We start from the raw sequence: 11,665 nt of genomic DNA on the forward strand, positions 1-11,665 counted from the left end.
ATAGATAGATAGATAGATAGATAGATAGATAGATAGATAGATAGATAAAGAGTTATGTTAGGCTCCTGACTGTGTCAAGGACTGGCTCATGCCCATGGAATATGTCTCAAGTTGGGCCAGCTATTGGTTTGGCCATTGCTTCAGTCTCTGCTCTACCTTTGTTCCTGTACTTCTCATAGGCATGGCAGATTTGCGGTAGAAAATGTTGTGAGTGGGTTGGTGTTCTTAGCCCTCCATTAGGAGCCCTGCCTGGCTCCAGGAGGTGGTCACTTCAAGCTCCATATACTCCACTGCTAGGAGTCTCAGCTAGAGTCACCTTTATAGACTCCCTGGAGACTCCCTAAGCCCAGGTCTCTGGCATGTCCCAGAGATACTCGCCTCCCCCACAGCTGCAGATTTATGTTTACTGTCTGGGCTCTCTCTCCCCAAGTCTCTTCATTGCAGTGTCCTCCCTGCCTCCCCCACTGATGACTATTTTATCTTTCCTTCTTGGTGATATTCTAGGAGGTATAGTCTGGGTGATACCCTAGAAGGTATAATCTTCAAGTGTTCTCCATTGTAGCCAGTCAAAGGAAAAACATATTCTAATTCCTCTTCGTGGAGTTCTGACTTAGAAACTAGGCATGGCTAAGGATCAAGTATGAAGTTTGAAACACTGCTGAATTGTCTAGTTAAAATAATTTTATTCTTTCTTCATCTCTATAAGTATTCCTTTTCAAATCCAATTTTGTTCACATTTAGCTAGTAGCTGTCATCTTCTAACAGGATGTGATTGATAATGATAGGCCTTTGGCTACTATTTTGTTCATGCTGAGTTAAATGCCATGGTCAGCTGTTAAACAGTATGCATATTTGAAAAATTTTCAGAAAATCATCCTTTTTTCCATGAAGAAGGTTGATAAAGTCTTTCCTGTATTCCCTCAGAAGATTATTTCCATGAATCTTGTTAATTCCTATATCTCTAAATGGTTACGTCCCATATATAATGACAGTATTTGCCTATAGCTTGTACATACTCTTCCCTGTATTTTGTTGTCCTACATGTCACCAAAGTGTGATGCATGGACATGGACACAATGTACCCAAGTACTTGATTGGCAGTGTCTTTTTATGCCATGTAGTTGTTATTGCTTTACACAAATGCGAGGCAGTCACACAAATTCTTGTGTGATTGTGTTTTCCACTGCAGGCTTCAGCTATAGTCTGGGACCACCCAACAATGTCCTTACCAAATGTCATACCCCATGATTTGCATATAATTTCTTTTTTTTCTCATCTTTGCTAACAGTATTTACAGCAGATAAATCTCTGTATCATTTCAGTTAAAAATAAAGTTTAAAGTTAAGACTAGTATTCACTGGATCAAGACACAACTTCCAGGTCTGGGTATGTGACCCCAAAATAGTTTGTATGATGTATAATAGCACAATGACATTTCTTTTCCTTCACTACCTCCTGGCATTACTGTCTAATTGACATCCATGGCAGTGACTCCAGTTACTCTCTATTGTTGGGTGATTGCATATTATAAAATATTTGCCTACATTACTTAGCATGCTTGTATAATCAATTCTGGAAACTACAGAGCTAATGTTTTTTATTAAGAAGATTTCATTGTCAAAAGTCTTGTGCCCATGGGATTAAGTGATGTGCCTGAAATCACACAATGAATATGTCATGGATGTAAAATGGGGTCCCAGGTGTGCCTGCACCTTTGCTATTGCCCTATTACCCCATAAAGTTGACCAAGAGTCTATGATGTCCTCTTTCTACTTGGTCTCAAATAATAGATAATTTAGTAGAATATCTCAAATCCTTGAACCTAAGATACCTTAAAAATAAGCTATGCTTCTGAAGCATGCAGGCTGAATACCTTGTGATTTTTATTCCAAGTTTTTCAAACATAGTCAGTCTCACTGCATTGTGGACTACTTCTGCCTTTTTGGGTGCATCTGAAGCTGCTGTGCAGGTTTGTAATCTCCTCAGTGACTAAGAATGCAGTGTTTTGATCGGCTGTGATATTATCCCTGCCTTGCTGTTCGTTGTAAAGGGTCCAGATGCGCACACTATATATAATTAACAATAGAAGATACATCTTTTCTCAATACGTCTTTGTCTCCCTTCATCACTTTGCCTTGTCTGTTTTCTTTTGCCAAAAAGCCCATGCTACAATTAAATGTCTTTAGAATAACACAGTGAGAGTATTTTAGTTTAAAGAAGCGCTAGGGGGAATTTTAGTTCCAAACACGAAGCTTGCTGTGGGGGTAGAGGGAAGAAAGGCAGAGTGCAGCTTTGACTTGAAGGAAAGGGGAGCACTACTGAGATCCTTCCGCGGCCCAACCACCAAGCCACCATTTACCCATGAACAATGGCTGGATCCCATTTGCAAAGCAGATGTAAATCTGACCCCCCAAAGAAAGGACTGGAGGTTGTCATTGTGTCAGGTACAATGCCATGCAGGAAGTCTAGTCCTTAGATGAAAGCAAAGTCATATTTAATGAACAAAGGGAAACATCAAACCTTTTATGTGATGGGGACTGTTGAACTTGGCTTCTGAGTAGGAGCCATTCAGAGCACAACTAAGCTGAGCATTCATTCAGCATCATTGGGACAGGCGGGCCTTCAGATACCATCCTTGTTAAACAAGCACCCTGTGGCAAAACTTCAGAAGGCCACCTAGTCTTTCTGCTTCTAAAACTCAACATGAAAAAAAGGGTTGACATTTGGTGAAAAGACTATAGCTTATGAGATCTGGATAAGGCAGAGCAACCCTAAGGAAAGAGTAGAAGACAAAAGAAGGTTGAGAGGAATCTTTCTCTGCAGAGGAAACCATGTTCTGGGCATGCCCAGGAACTTCAGATGCACAGGCAAAGATTGACAGAGGCTGCAAGGGTCACTTGGCATCTTGAACATTGAACCCCATTCTAATTACCACTGTCGCCATCTTAAGTTAGTGTGGACTCTGTTGCCTGGACAGACACATGTGCCAGCATTGTGGTCCATAAATGAAGTTAGTCACTGCAGTAAGATAATTTTCCAATAATAACTTTTCACAGTTTCTGCCAGCAACGTGCAATCAACATGTCAAGTTCTGTTCTGCAGTGAGAGAAAAGGACCCTGTGAAAACGAATAAACGGAGAGCTATTGCTGCAGTGTCTTTCTATCCACCAAAGCTCCCACCCTCCTCTCCCCACAGCTATGTTTGGTCCAGAGCATCCAAGCAGGGACTTGTTTTGACTAGTAGAGAACTTTTCCCATCTGGGACATTTGTTTCCATAGCAGAGGAGGCTCTTAATCAGCGGTTACCAAAAGAACCAATCAGTTCCCCTGTTTTAGCATGTGTTTCTGCAGCTCTGCTGCTGACATTATAATGGGATTTTCACAGCTGAAGAAGGCAGATTCCTCTTCCCACAGCATGACGACTCTCCATCTTTTCAGGAAAAAGTTGTTGTGAATGATGCCACATGACAGCAACTTGTGCACAACTGGAAGAACAGTGATTGTTTTCACACTAATTTTTAGTTGTGAATATCTCTCCTCCCCACACTCAGGCATATTTTCAAAGATAGATGGTAGATAGGTAGGTAGAGAGAGTGAGAGGAAGAAGGAGAGAGAGAAAGAGAGAGAGAGAGAGAGAGAGAATGATAAGAATATTAGATAAATGGTAGATACATAGAGATCGGTAGGCAGATGTGGATGATAAACACATATTTTTGTTTTGCAGGCATAAATAAATTTACTAAGAAGCTTCGAAATCCTTACTCCATTGACAATAATGAGCTCCTAGACTTTCTCTCCAGGGTGCCCTCTGACATTCAGAAGGTATGTGATGATAGTTCACCACCCACAGGGGCACCAACACTGAGTTCTTGCCAGCCCTAGAGAACTGGAAGGACACATGGCTGTGTGTGTGTGTGTGAGTAATTGAGATAAAGAATCAGAAAATCTCTAAAGATTTCTTTCTGGGAGGTGGGGGAATAAAGCTAGCCCTTCGTCCAAAGCATATAATGACTGAGGAAATTTATCCTGTGAAAGAGCTACTTAGGAATGGCGCTCATACTGAGTAGCTCTGGGGCTGTGAAGTGGGTCCTGTTTTGATTACTTTCCTCCCTGAAGAGAGAGAGATGAGCTCAGAGGAGTTGCCTAGGCTCTGAGAAGGAGGGGGACTGCTTATTTTCTCAGTTCTCCAGATGGCAGGCATTTTAGGGAAGTAGGAGACAAGAGGATTAGTCTCCTTATTCCTCCTTTGCCCCAATTATCTCTTCAGCCTCTCCTCTATCCTCTTTCCTCGAAAGACTTAGGAATGACGAGGAGGACAAAGCCTCTACTTTCTCTGATACGCACAGAGGAAGAGGTGGTGGGAAATCAAATTTGAGATCAATCGCAAGTATTATTTGCAGGTAATGCTCACTTAGTCCAGCAGCGTCTCAATTTTGTGGATGCGCAGAGATTAACAAAGGCACCAATAACAGAAAGTCCCAAAGAATGGCCCCATCCAGGTCCTGCAGACTTGCCCGCACCAAAGCCAGAGGAGGATAGGCAGGCAGTGATTTCTCTAATGGAAAAGAATGACCACTGAATGGGTAAAGGGGGGGGTCTCATGGCATGAAGCATCATCAAGGTAATCAAAGGCACAGTCTTTTGTTGCCTGAGAGAACCCCAAATCAAGTATCGATTTTCATCGTTGGGCCAACATAGCCTAATTGGTTTCCCAGCATCTTCAGGTGGATTATAGACATATGGGGCTAAAGGGCTCAAGGGTCCCTTCTTTCCACATTCTAGAGATTAAAATGTACTCTGATGCTTTTTCTTTAAGCTTTTACTTCATGACATGAACCTGCAAAAGTCACTTCTCTAAAGATACATTGAGTCTCTAACATTTACATGACATAACGGAGAAATAATAACCTGGCCTTCGTTTTACATTTAAGATTGGCAGTTAAATTATCTTCTATTCTCCTTGGGGGTCAGGGGCAGCTTTCACAAAACACCAGATTGGAAGAACTTGTGTTTGTTTGTCTGATTTTTTGGGTAAGTGTAGCCTATTGTAGGACTAGATACAACATCCTTGGAGAATTTGACAGAAATGCTAAAAATAGGGAGCACCTGTGACCAATAGTTCAAATAAATCCATTCTACCCTCAGCTTATCAGACCTACACATGATAGCATTATGCTTGCAATGTACCATCATATGGGTTACAGTGCAAGTTCACGCAACATCTGTGAATAGAAATTTTCGTCAGTCCCATGGCTCCATGATCCTGGCATCAGCCCTTGGAATGTGTCATCCAGGTATACGTGACATAATCACAGAGAGATACATATTAGCAAACATTTGAATGAGGTTCTTCCATGCATTAGCACAAGTCTTCCTGTCCCATCAAGGGTGCTTTCTAATGACCCTGACAGTTTGCCTCTGAGGATGTCACAAGTGTTCCTGTTTATCACAGATGTTCTAGCTTTTATACTATGAGTGAAATTAATTTTAAGTGACATCTATATAAGTTTGGGGCCTAGCATCAATTTCAATATCTTGTCCCCTCTTAGGTAAAATAAATGTTTGTAAGACACTGAATTTCCCCTCATCATTGTAGGTACTTTGAAATGACTGATACTTGTTCGTTGTGTCATAACGTAAGATCAACAATCCCAATAGGCAGTTACTAGGTTATTTATGGCTGAAAGCTGGTATAAGCAAGACTAAGATTAGGTAGCAGTGGTGAGCTATGTAGAAGCCTATAGAAGCCCATGCATCTCATTAGAAAAATCTGCTTTTGATATTTTTGGTTTCAAGAAATGATGCATGACTTCTGAAACCCTTCCTGCAATTAATCCTCCCATGGCCCCATGTTTAGAAAATGATTCATTACCTTTGAACCTTCCTTCCTTTGCTTTGCTGTGTCCTCGGGGAGCCATTAACGCACTCTGTGGTGAGCTAGGGTTACCCAACTGCCAGCATCATGTCTGTTTGTTTTCACAGGTGCAGTATGCAGAGCTGAAGCTCTGTGGAAGCCACAGCCCACTTCGGAAGAAGAGGAGTACTGTCTAGGGTTTATACAGACTGAGGACTTTAGCATCCAATGTGCAGCCAATCAGACCTGGATCCTGGCTGCTCTAGTGGTACCAATGTGTCCTGAGATGGATACTCTGTGCAGCCTTCTCATCCCTCTCTGCTCTCTTTATATACCCAGATGCAAGCACAGCTGCACACAGGTCCCTATGCATGGGTATCTCAGATGCCCAGACAACCAAACCACCAAAAGTCATCTAGTCTGAGACTGTGGAAACCTTGTATCCATTTTTCAGACATAAAACAAGGTGTCCACATGTCTGAACACCATCCTTGAGAACAGCCAAGAGACCACTTGATTGCAGGATAATGCTGAACTTATTTCAACACCTTCAACAGATTTGCACTAAGAATTAGTTATTTCCAGTTGAGGCTGGCGGCTCACACCTGTAATCCTAACAATGAAGAGAACAAGGCAGGACAGTCCAAGCTCAATGCCAGCTCAGGAATTGTGCTATGTCAGCCTACGCTCTGTAGTAAAAACTTTGTCTTAAAACCAACAATCAACAGAGGTTCAGTTATTTCCAGTTTCGACCCCCCACACACACACAAACACTTATTTCACGTTATTTTGTCTCTTTTATCTACCCTGATAATGTACATTAGAAAATGAATGTTTAGTGATTTCCAGAATTGACTCAAATGTTTAGGAATCTTTCAGCAGTGATTGCTAAAGACATACTTGTTTATTTATTTTTGCTGACCCCTTAGTATTACATGCCAGCTTAAATCCCATCTTAACTGTTGTTGGCAAGGGATATCCTTGAAGGTCCCAAGGAGTCACTCATTGGAAGAATAAGGGTTTCACGACAGTATTATGTTTCTGTAAAATGCCATTTCTTCCAACTTTGCTTTTTGCTTATTACTAAAGCAAGATGTCAGTGTGTACCGTTAGATGCTGGAGATTGGGGCAGATGAATTAGCAGATTCTGACAGTATTTAGGAATATCAAGTATGAAAGGGCTTATTTAGTTGAGAGTCTTACTGAAATATAATCATTTTAGTTGCCCAATGTTTTGAGCAGACATTTAAAATGTTTTTTTGTTGTTCAAATTTGTCTTTTATTTTTCTAAGGCTCAAACTAAAATTTAGACAATAAAAGCGCATTTCAAAATCTCCTTCATACAAAACAACCATCAAATGTCCTCTGTAGATAAATATTTGAACTCTGAGTACTCCACAACTCTGCAGCACCCTGCCAAGTTTAAAACAATTATGTGCATGTAAAAATGTGTACAAATATCTTTGTATTAAAATGATATTTAAACTTTAAAATCTATATTTCATCAACGTATACTTGCTATGTGCAGGTTTGTATATGTATTGTAAAGAAAAGCTGAGGTAAGAAGACCTAATTTACTTGTGTTTAGCTCTTTTTTGTTTCTGCATTGTAATTTAATAATCTTCAAACTGGTTTATGAAAAAAAAATGCCAAAGATTCTCAACTTTGTCATCTAATGTCTGTTTTACTTTATCTTCTTCTTCCTGATTTCTCTGTGGCAGAGCCCGATTTCTGCATGATTTGATTTACTTTGAGTTAATGAAGCTGGCTGGAAAGGAGCCTTGACGAGATTCTAAAAGCCCCAGTAAATCTGTTAGTTGTACATACAATAGATACCCGAGAACTTCTTTGTCTAACCAGTTACTCAATCTTCTGTGTAAACAATACCTCATTGTCTTGTTCCTGTCATCCAGTTTATCATAGTCTGTCATTTAGTAATGACCCAAGGCAGACATCTATAAGCCGTCATGTGAGATATGATCAGCCATTGGAATGGAAACTTTTGGAAACCAAATAACCCCTATTTATTTAAATGTGGGACCCATCCTTCATGGCTGTTCTTTTCCTTTAGAATTTCTAAATGAAATAATTTTCCCAACAGGAAGGTATTATTAGTGAGACTTCTTTCCTCTACAGTCCCAATAGAACTCACAACATTAAATTCAGGACACAAATGCCAGCTGGAATTTGAGAGCAAGACAGGGCCAACTTTTTCTAAACTCTCTACTGAAGACAATTGATAGTTGATGAAATCAACATTGCATGGGCGAAAATAAGTATCTGTTGGAAGTGAAATGTTAAGATTCATACAATCATAGTTGCACAGGTTTCATCCAAACATGCCTTGTCTTAGCCTAGCATCTCAGAGAGTGACAAATCATATAATCTAATTCTTTATTCCATCTCAAAGAAATACCTGTCACAGGGCTGTGAACAGCACAATTCTTGTTGTATGCATGGGACCAAAACTAGCATGAATTTCTTTTTCCTTCTTCCACTGTCTGATATACAAAAGGAAGATTTCTTCTAACCCAAGATTTTAGCAACTTCTGCGAGATTTTTCTTTCTGAGAATGATCACAATCTACACTTATAGAAAACAGTCCTTTGGCATGTCCAGATATGCCAGCATGACAGTTAGTATGCTTTGAAAAAGGTATTGAGTAAAATGCATGCTACTAAAGCACCACAGCTGTAACTCTGATAGCTGGTAGCCAGTCTAATGAGAAAAAAGCCAAAGGAAAGTACAATTCTCACACCTCTACAGAACAGTGTTGAGAATTCAGAGCCTGGTTCCCTAGTGACCCAGAATTCCTTATGAAACCATCTGGAGCCTAACTCTTAAACATTCACAGCACTTTCCACAAAAGGTCAGTCTTTAAAATATGAGTTGTGTTATATGTTAAAACTTCCTGTTTAGTAAGGTACCAAGAAGTTCACCTGTCCCTTCAGATGTGGGCTAATCTAGAAGTCCCACAATGAAAGGACCAAGTTCTTTCTCCTTTACCTGTAATAAAATAACTTGCACCTGCTTCTGTGAGCGGCATGACTTACTGTATCTAGAAACTCACTCACTGTTTTATTGGAGTGTATTTCAATAAATTACGTATTTATGTCTTGGTAAATTATTTTATCAGTACACCACTGTCTCCCATTGGTTTACATTGGCCACTACTATGTGACGAACAGGCAGGTGGTACACGCAATGTGGATACTTTGAATGAGGGTTGACTTACATCTAAGACAAGGTGCACGATGCAGATCCATTATTCAGAGCATGTGATGTGTGCTGAAGGATTCTGGTGAAATTAGATAACATATTCACACTATTCAACTTAAAGATAATTAAGTGGGAATGTTAAAGACTTATGAAGTGTTCATGGTTCCCTTCTTAGTCCCACTCTCACATTTATAGCACTGTCAAAGGCTTGTCTCCTGGACTGGGGCTGGGGTCCTCTTGGATAACTTTGATTTTAGTCTTTGTGGTTTTCACTCATCTATAAAACTATATAATCTAGTCAGTAAGAGGAGGTTATGGAATTGCTTCTATGCTGGTAGCCATGCTGCATAATACCCCATATATCATGGGAATGATGGCAATGTCATAGGGCTGGGTTAGTCTTCATTCATATTACCCCTTACACTTGTGATGACTTTTTCCAAATCTGTTAAGTGGATGCAGTTCTCCTTCAAACCACTCGGAGTTCTCCTGCTCTGATGAGGTTACCATAGACTCTCTGCTATCTGAGTTTCCACCTCCTGCTGTAACATAAGATGGGTAAGGCATCAGTGAATTGGCGAGTGCTAACTCATGTCTCTCATTGAACCACCGTCATTGTGAAGTTGCTTCATCCTAACTAGCATCCAACACCCCTACCTTTGAACAGTGTTAGCCAATAATTTGAGATCAAGGTTTAAAGAAATGAATTCCAGAAGATATACTAAAATATCAAAAAAAATCTTCTTTACATCTACTGTAGCTCAGAGCTCCCAGAGGCCTTGACCCCACTATTCTCTACTAGACCTACCAGCCTATAGGCCACTCAAAAACATGTTCCTAACAGCACAATCATGGACCATTTGTTTCTGAGTCTTTATATATGTTACTTTAACCCAGAAAGATCAATGGTGTTCATCCTGGACAATAGTTACTTAATTACTTACATGAAGTAGAGTGCATATATATATATATGATTTCTAGATATGTCAATGACCAACTATTCAATTATGCAATAACTTATATTTGGAGAAATTCTTACGTGGCAATAGAAAATACAGTATTCATGAACTGTAAAGTGATATTTTGATTCTTGCTTTCTTGTAACTTCTCAGTTAACAAATTGAACAGAGATTGATACATACAAGCAAAACAGGCAACATTCCCTTGGTGGAGCCAGATAATAAATGGATACATTCAAGTAGCTAACACACTCAGATTCAAGTTTCATAAACTCTCAATCTAGTTGCAGTGTATGGCTTAGCAACTAGGTTGTACAGAGAATTCCTCTAAGTCAGTTGTAGTATTCCTGATATAAACGAGTTGTGTTCTAGACTTTTATATCATTGCACAGTGAGAGAACATATAAATGTCTAATTAGGAAATTGGAGAAATTGGCATCTACTTGACTGGGAGACAGCAGGCTCGAAGATGACTATTTGATTCAAGCAGAGAAATTGTTGGCTTCCTCCAAGTCTAGAAAGAGAATATGACATAGGCACAAAAGTTGACAAATAAGAGAGGTTAAAACCTGGACAGAGATACACACAGAGATAGTAAATACTATGCCAGATGCTATATCCTTTAACTGCATAATGTCCGTTCAGGTAAAATGGTCTTGAGCTATTTTAATATTAATACGGGTAAAATATTAACTCCCTTATGTCAAAAAACAAATATCAGGTTAGCAAAATGAAATTTTCAAATATTTTTTAAACAAAATTTAAGAAATTTAAAAAAATTGAGAACTTATCTCTACAACAATCTGTGGAAATCAGTAGAGACTCAGGTGTGAGAAGAAAGTGTATGGGAGCCATGGAGACATGGAGGGAGTCAGTGAGGAGGTCAAGGAGCCTGAAGAGCCTCCAATGGGAGTAACAAGGAGGTCACAAATACGAATAAAGTCCTCAAAGTAGAAACACTCCACACCCAGGAGAAGCACATTTCAGGACTAATGGTCAACCTGGGTAGGCTTGCTGTTTAAAAAAAAAAATGTATCTCGATGACAGCATTCAGACATATAATCATGAGGTGGTCAGGAGTGTAAATAGTAGGGCAGTGTGAATGGCTTTTTTGGCAAAGTGCCTGCTGTATCAGTATGAGGATCATAATTTGGATTCTCACCTCCCACATAGAAGTAGAGTATGATGACCCATATACGTAAGCTTAAGGCTGGAAGATAGAGACAGGTGGAACCTTGGAGTTCAGGGGATAGCCAGTCCTAGAAAAAAAAAAAAGGAATTAGCACCGGGTTCATTGAGAGACCTTGGTTCCAAACGTAAAGGTGACTGGGGAAAGTGAGCTAGTTCAGCATATAAAGATGTGTGTTGCCAAGCCAGGTGTCCTGAACTCAACCCTAGAACACACAATGTGGAAAGAGAAATCCAACGTCCACAAATTATTCTCGTCTTTCCATATTTGTAGTGTGTGACATCATCTGGGCCTACCAAGCCACACATAAAATAAACGAAATGTAGCTAAACTGTAATAGAGGCCAACAATAGAAGTTACCCAGTATTAACTCTTGACTGAGAGAGAGAGAGTGAGAGAGAGAGAGAGAGAGAGAGAGAGAGAGAGAGAGAGAGAGGGAGAGAG

General features: G+C 39.9%; 1 protein-coding gene across 3 annotated transcripts in view; it reads left to right on the forward strand.

Moving 5' to 3' along the window:
- Mctp2 (multiple C2 and transmembrane domain containing 2) overlaps positions 1-8,978 on the forward strand; it is a 225,234-nt gene extending 216,256 nt beyond the window's left edge. For all 3 annotated transcript variants that reach the window (XM_028776708.1, XM_028776709.1, XM_028776710.1), the window contains 2 exons: positions 3,725-3,822; positions 5,983-8,978. In XM_028776708.1, the coding sequence (XP_028632541.1) occupies positions 3,725-3,822; positions 5,983-6,051 (167 nt within the window). In that variant the 3' untranslated portion in view covers positions 6,052-8,978. The remainder of the gene's footprint in view (positions 1-3,724; positions 3,823-5,982) is intronic.
- The last annotated feature ends 2,687 nt before the right edge of the window (positions 8,979-11,665 follow it).

The sequence above is a fragment of the Grammomys surdaster genome, unplaced genomic scaffold (genome assembly GCF_004785775.1).
Source record: "Grammomys surdaster isolate TR1022 unplaced genomic scaffold, NIH_TR_1.0 271, whole genome shotgun sequence".
In the NCBI taxonomy this organism is placed as follows: Eukaryota; Metazoa; Chordata; class Mammalia; order Rodentia; family Muridae; genus Grammomys; species Grammomys surdaster.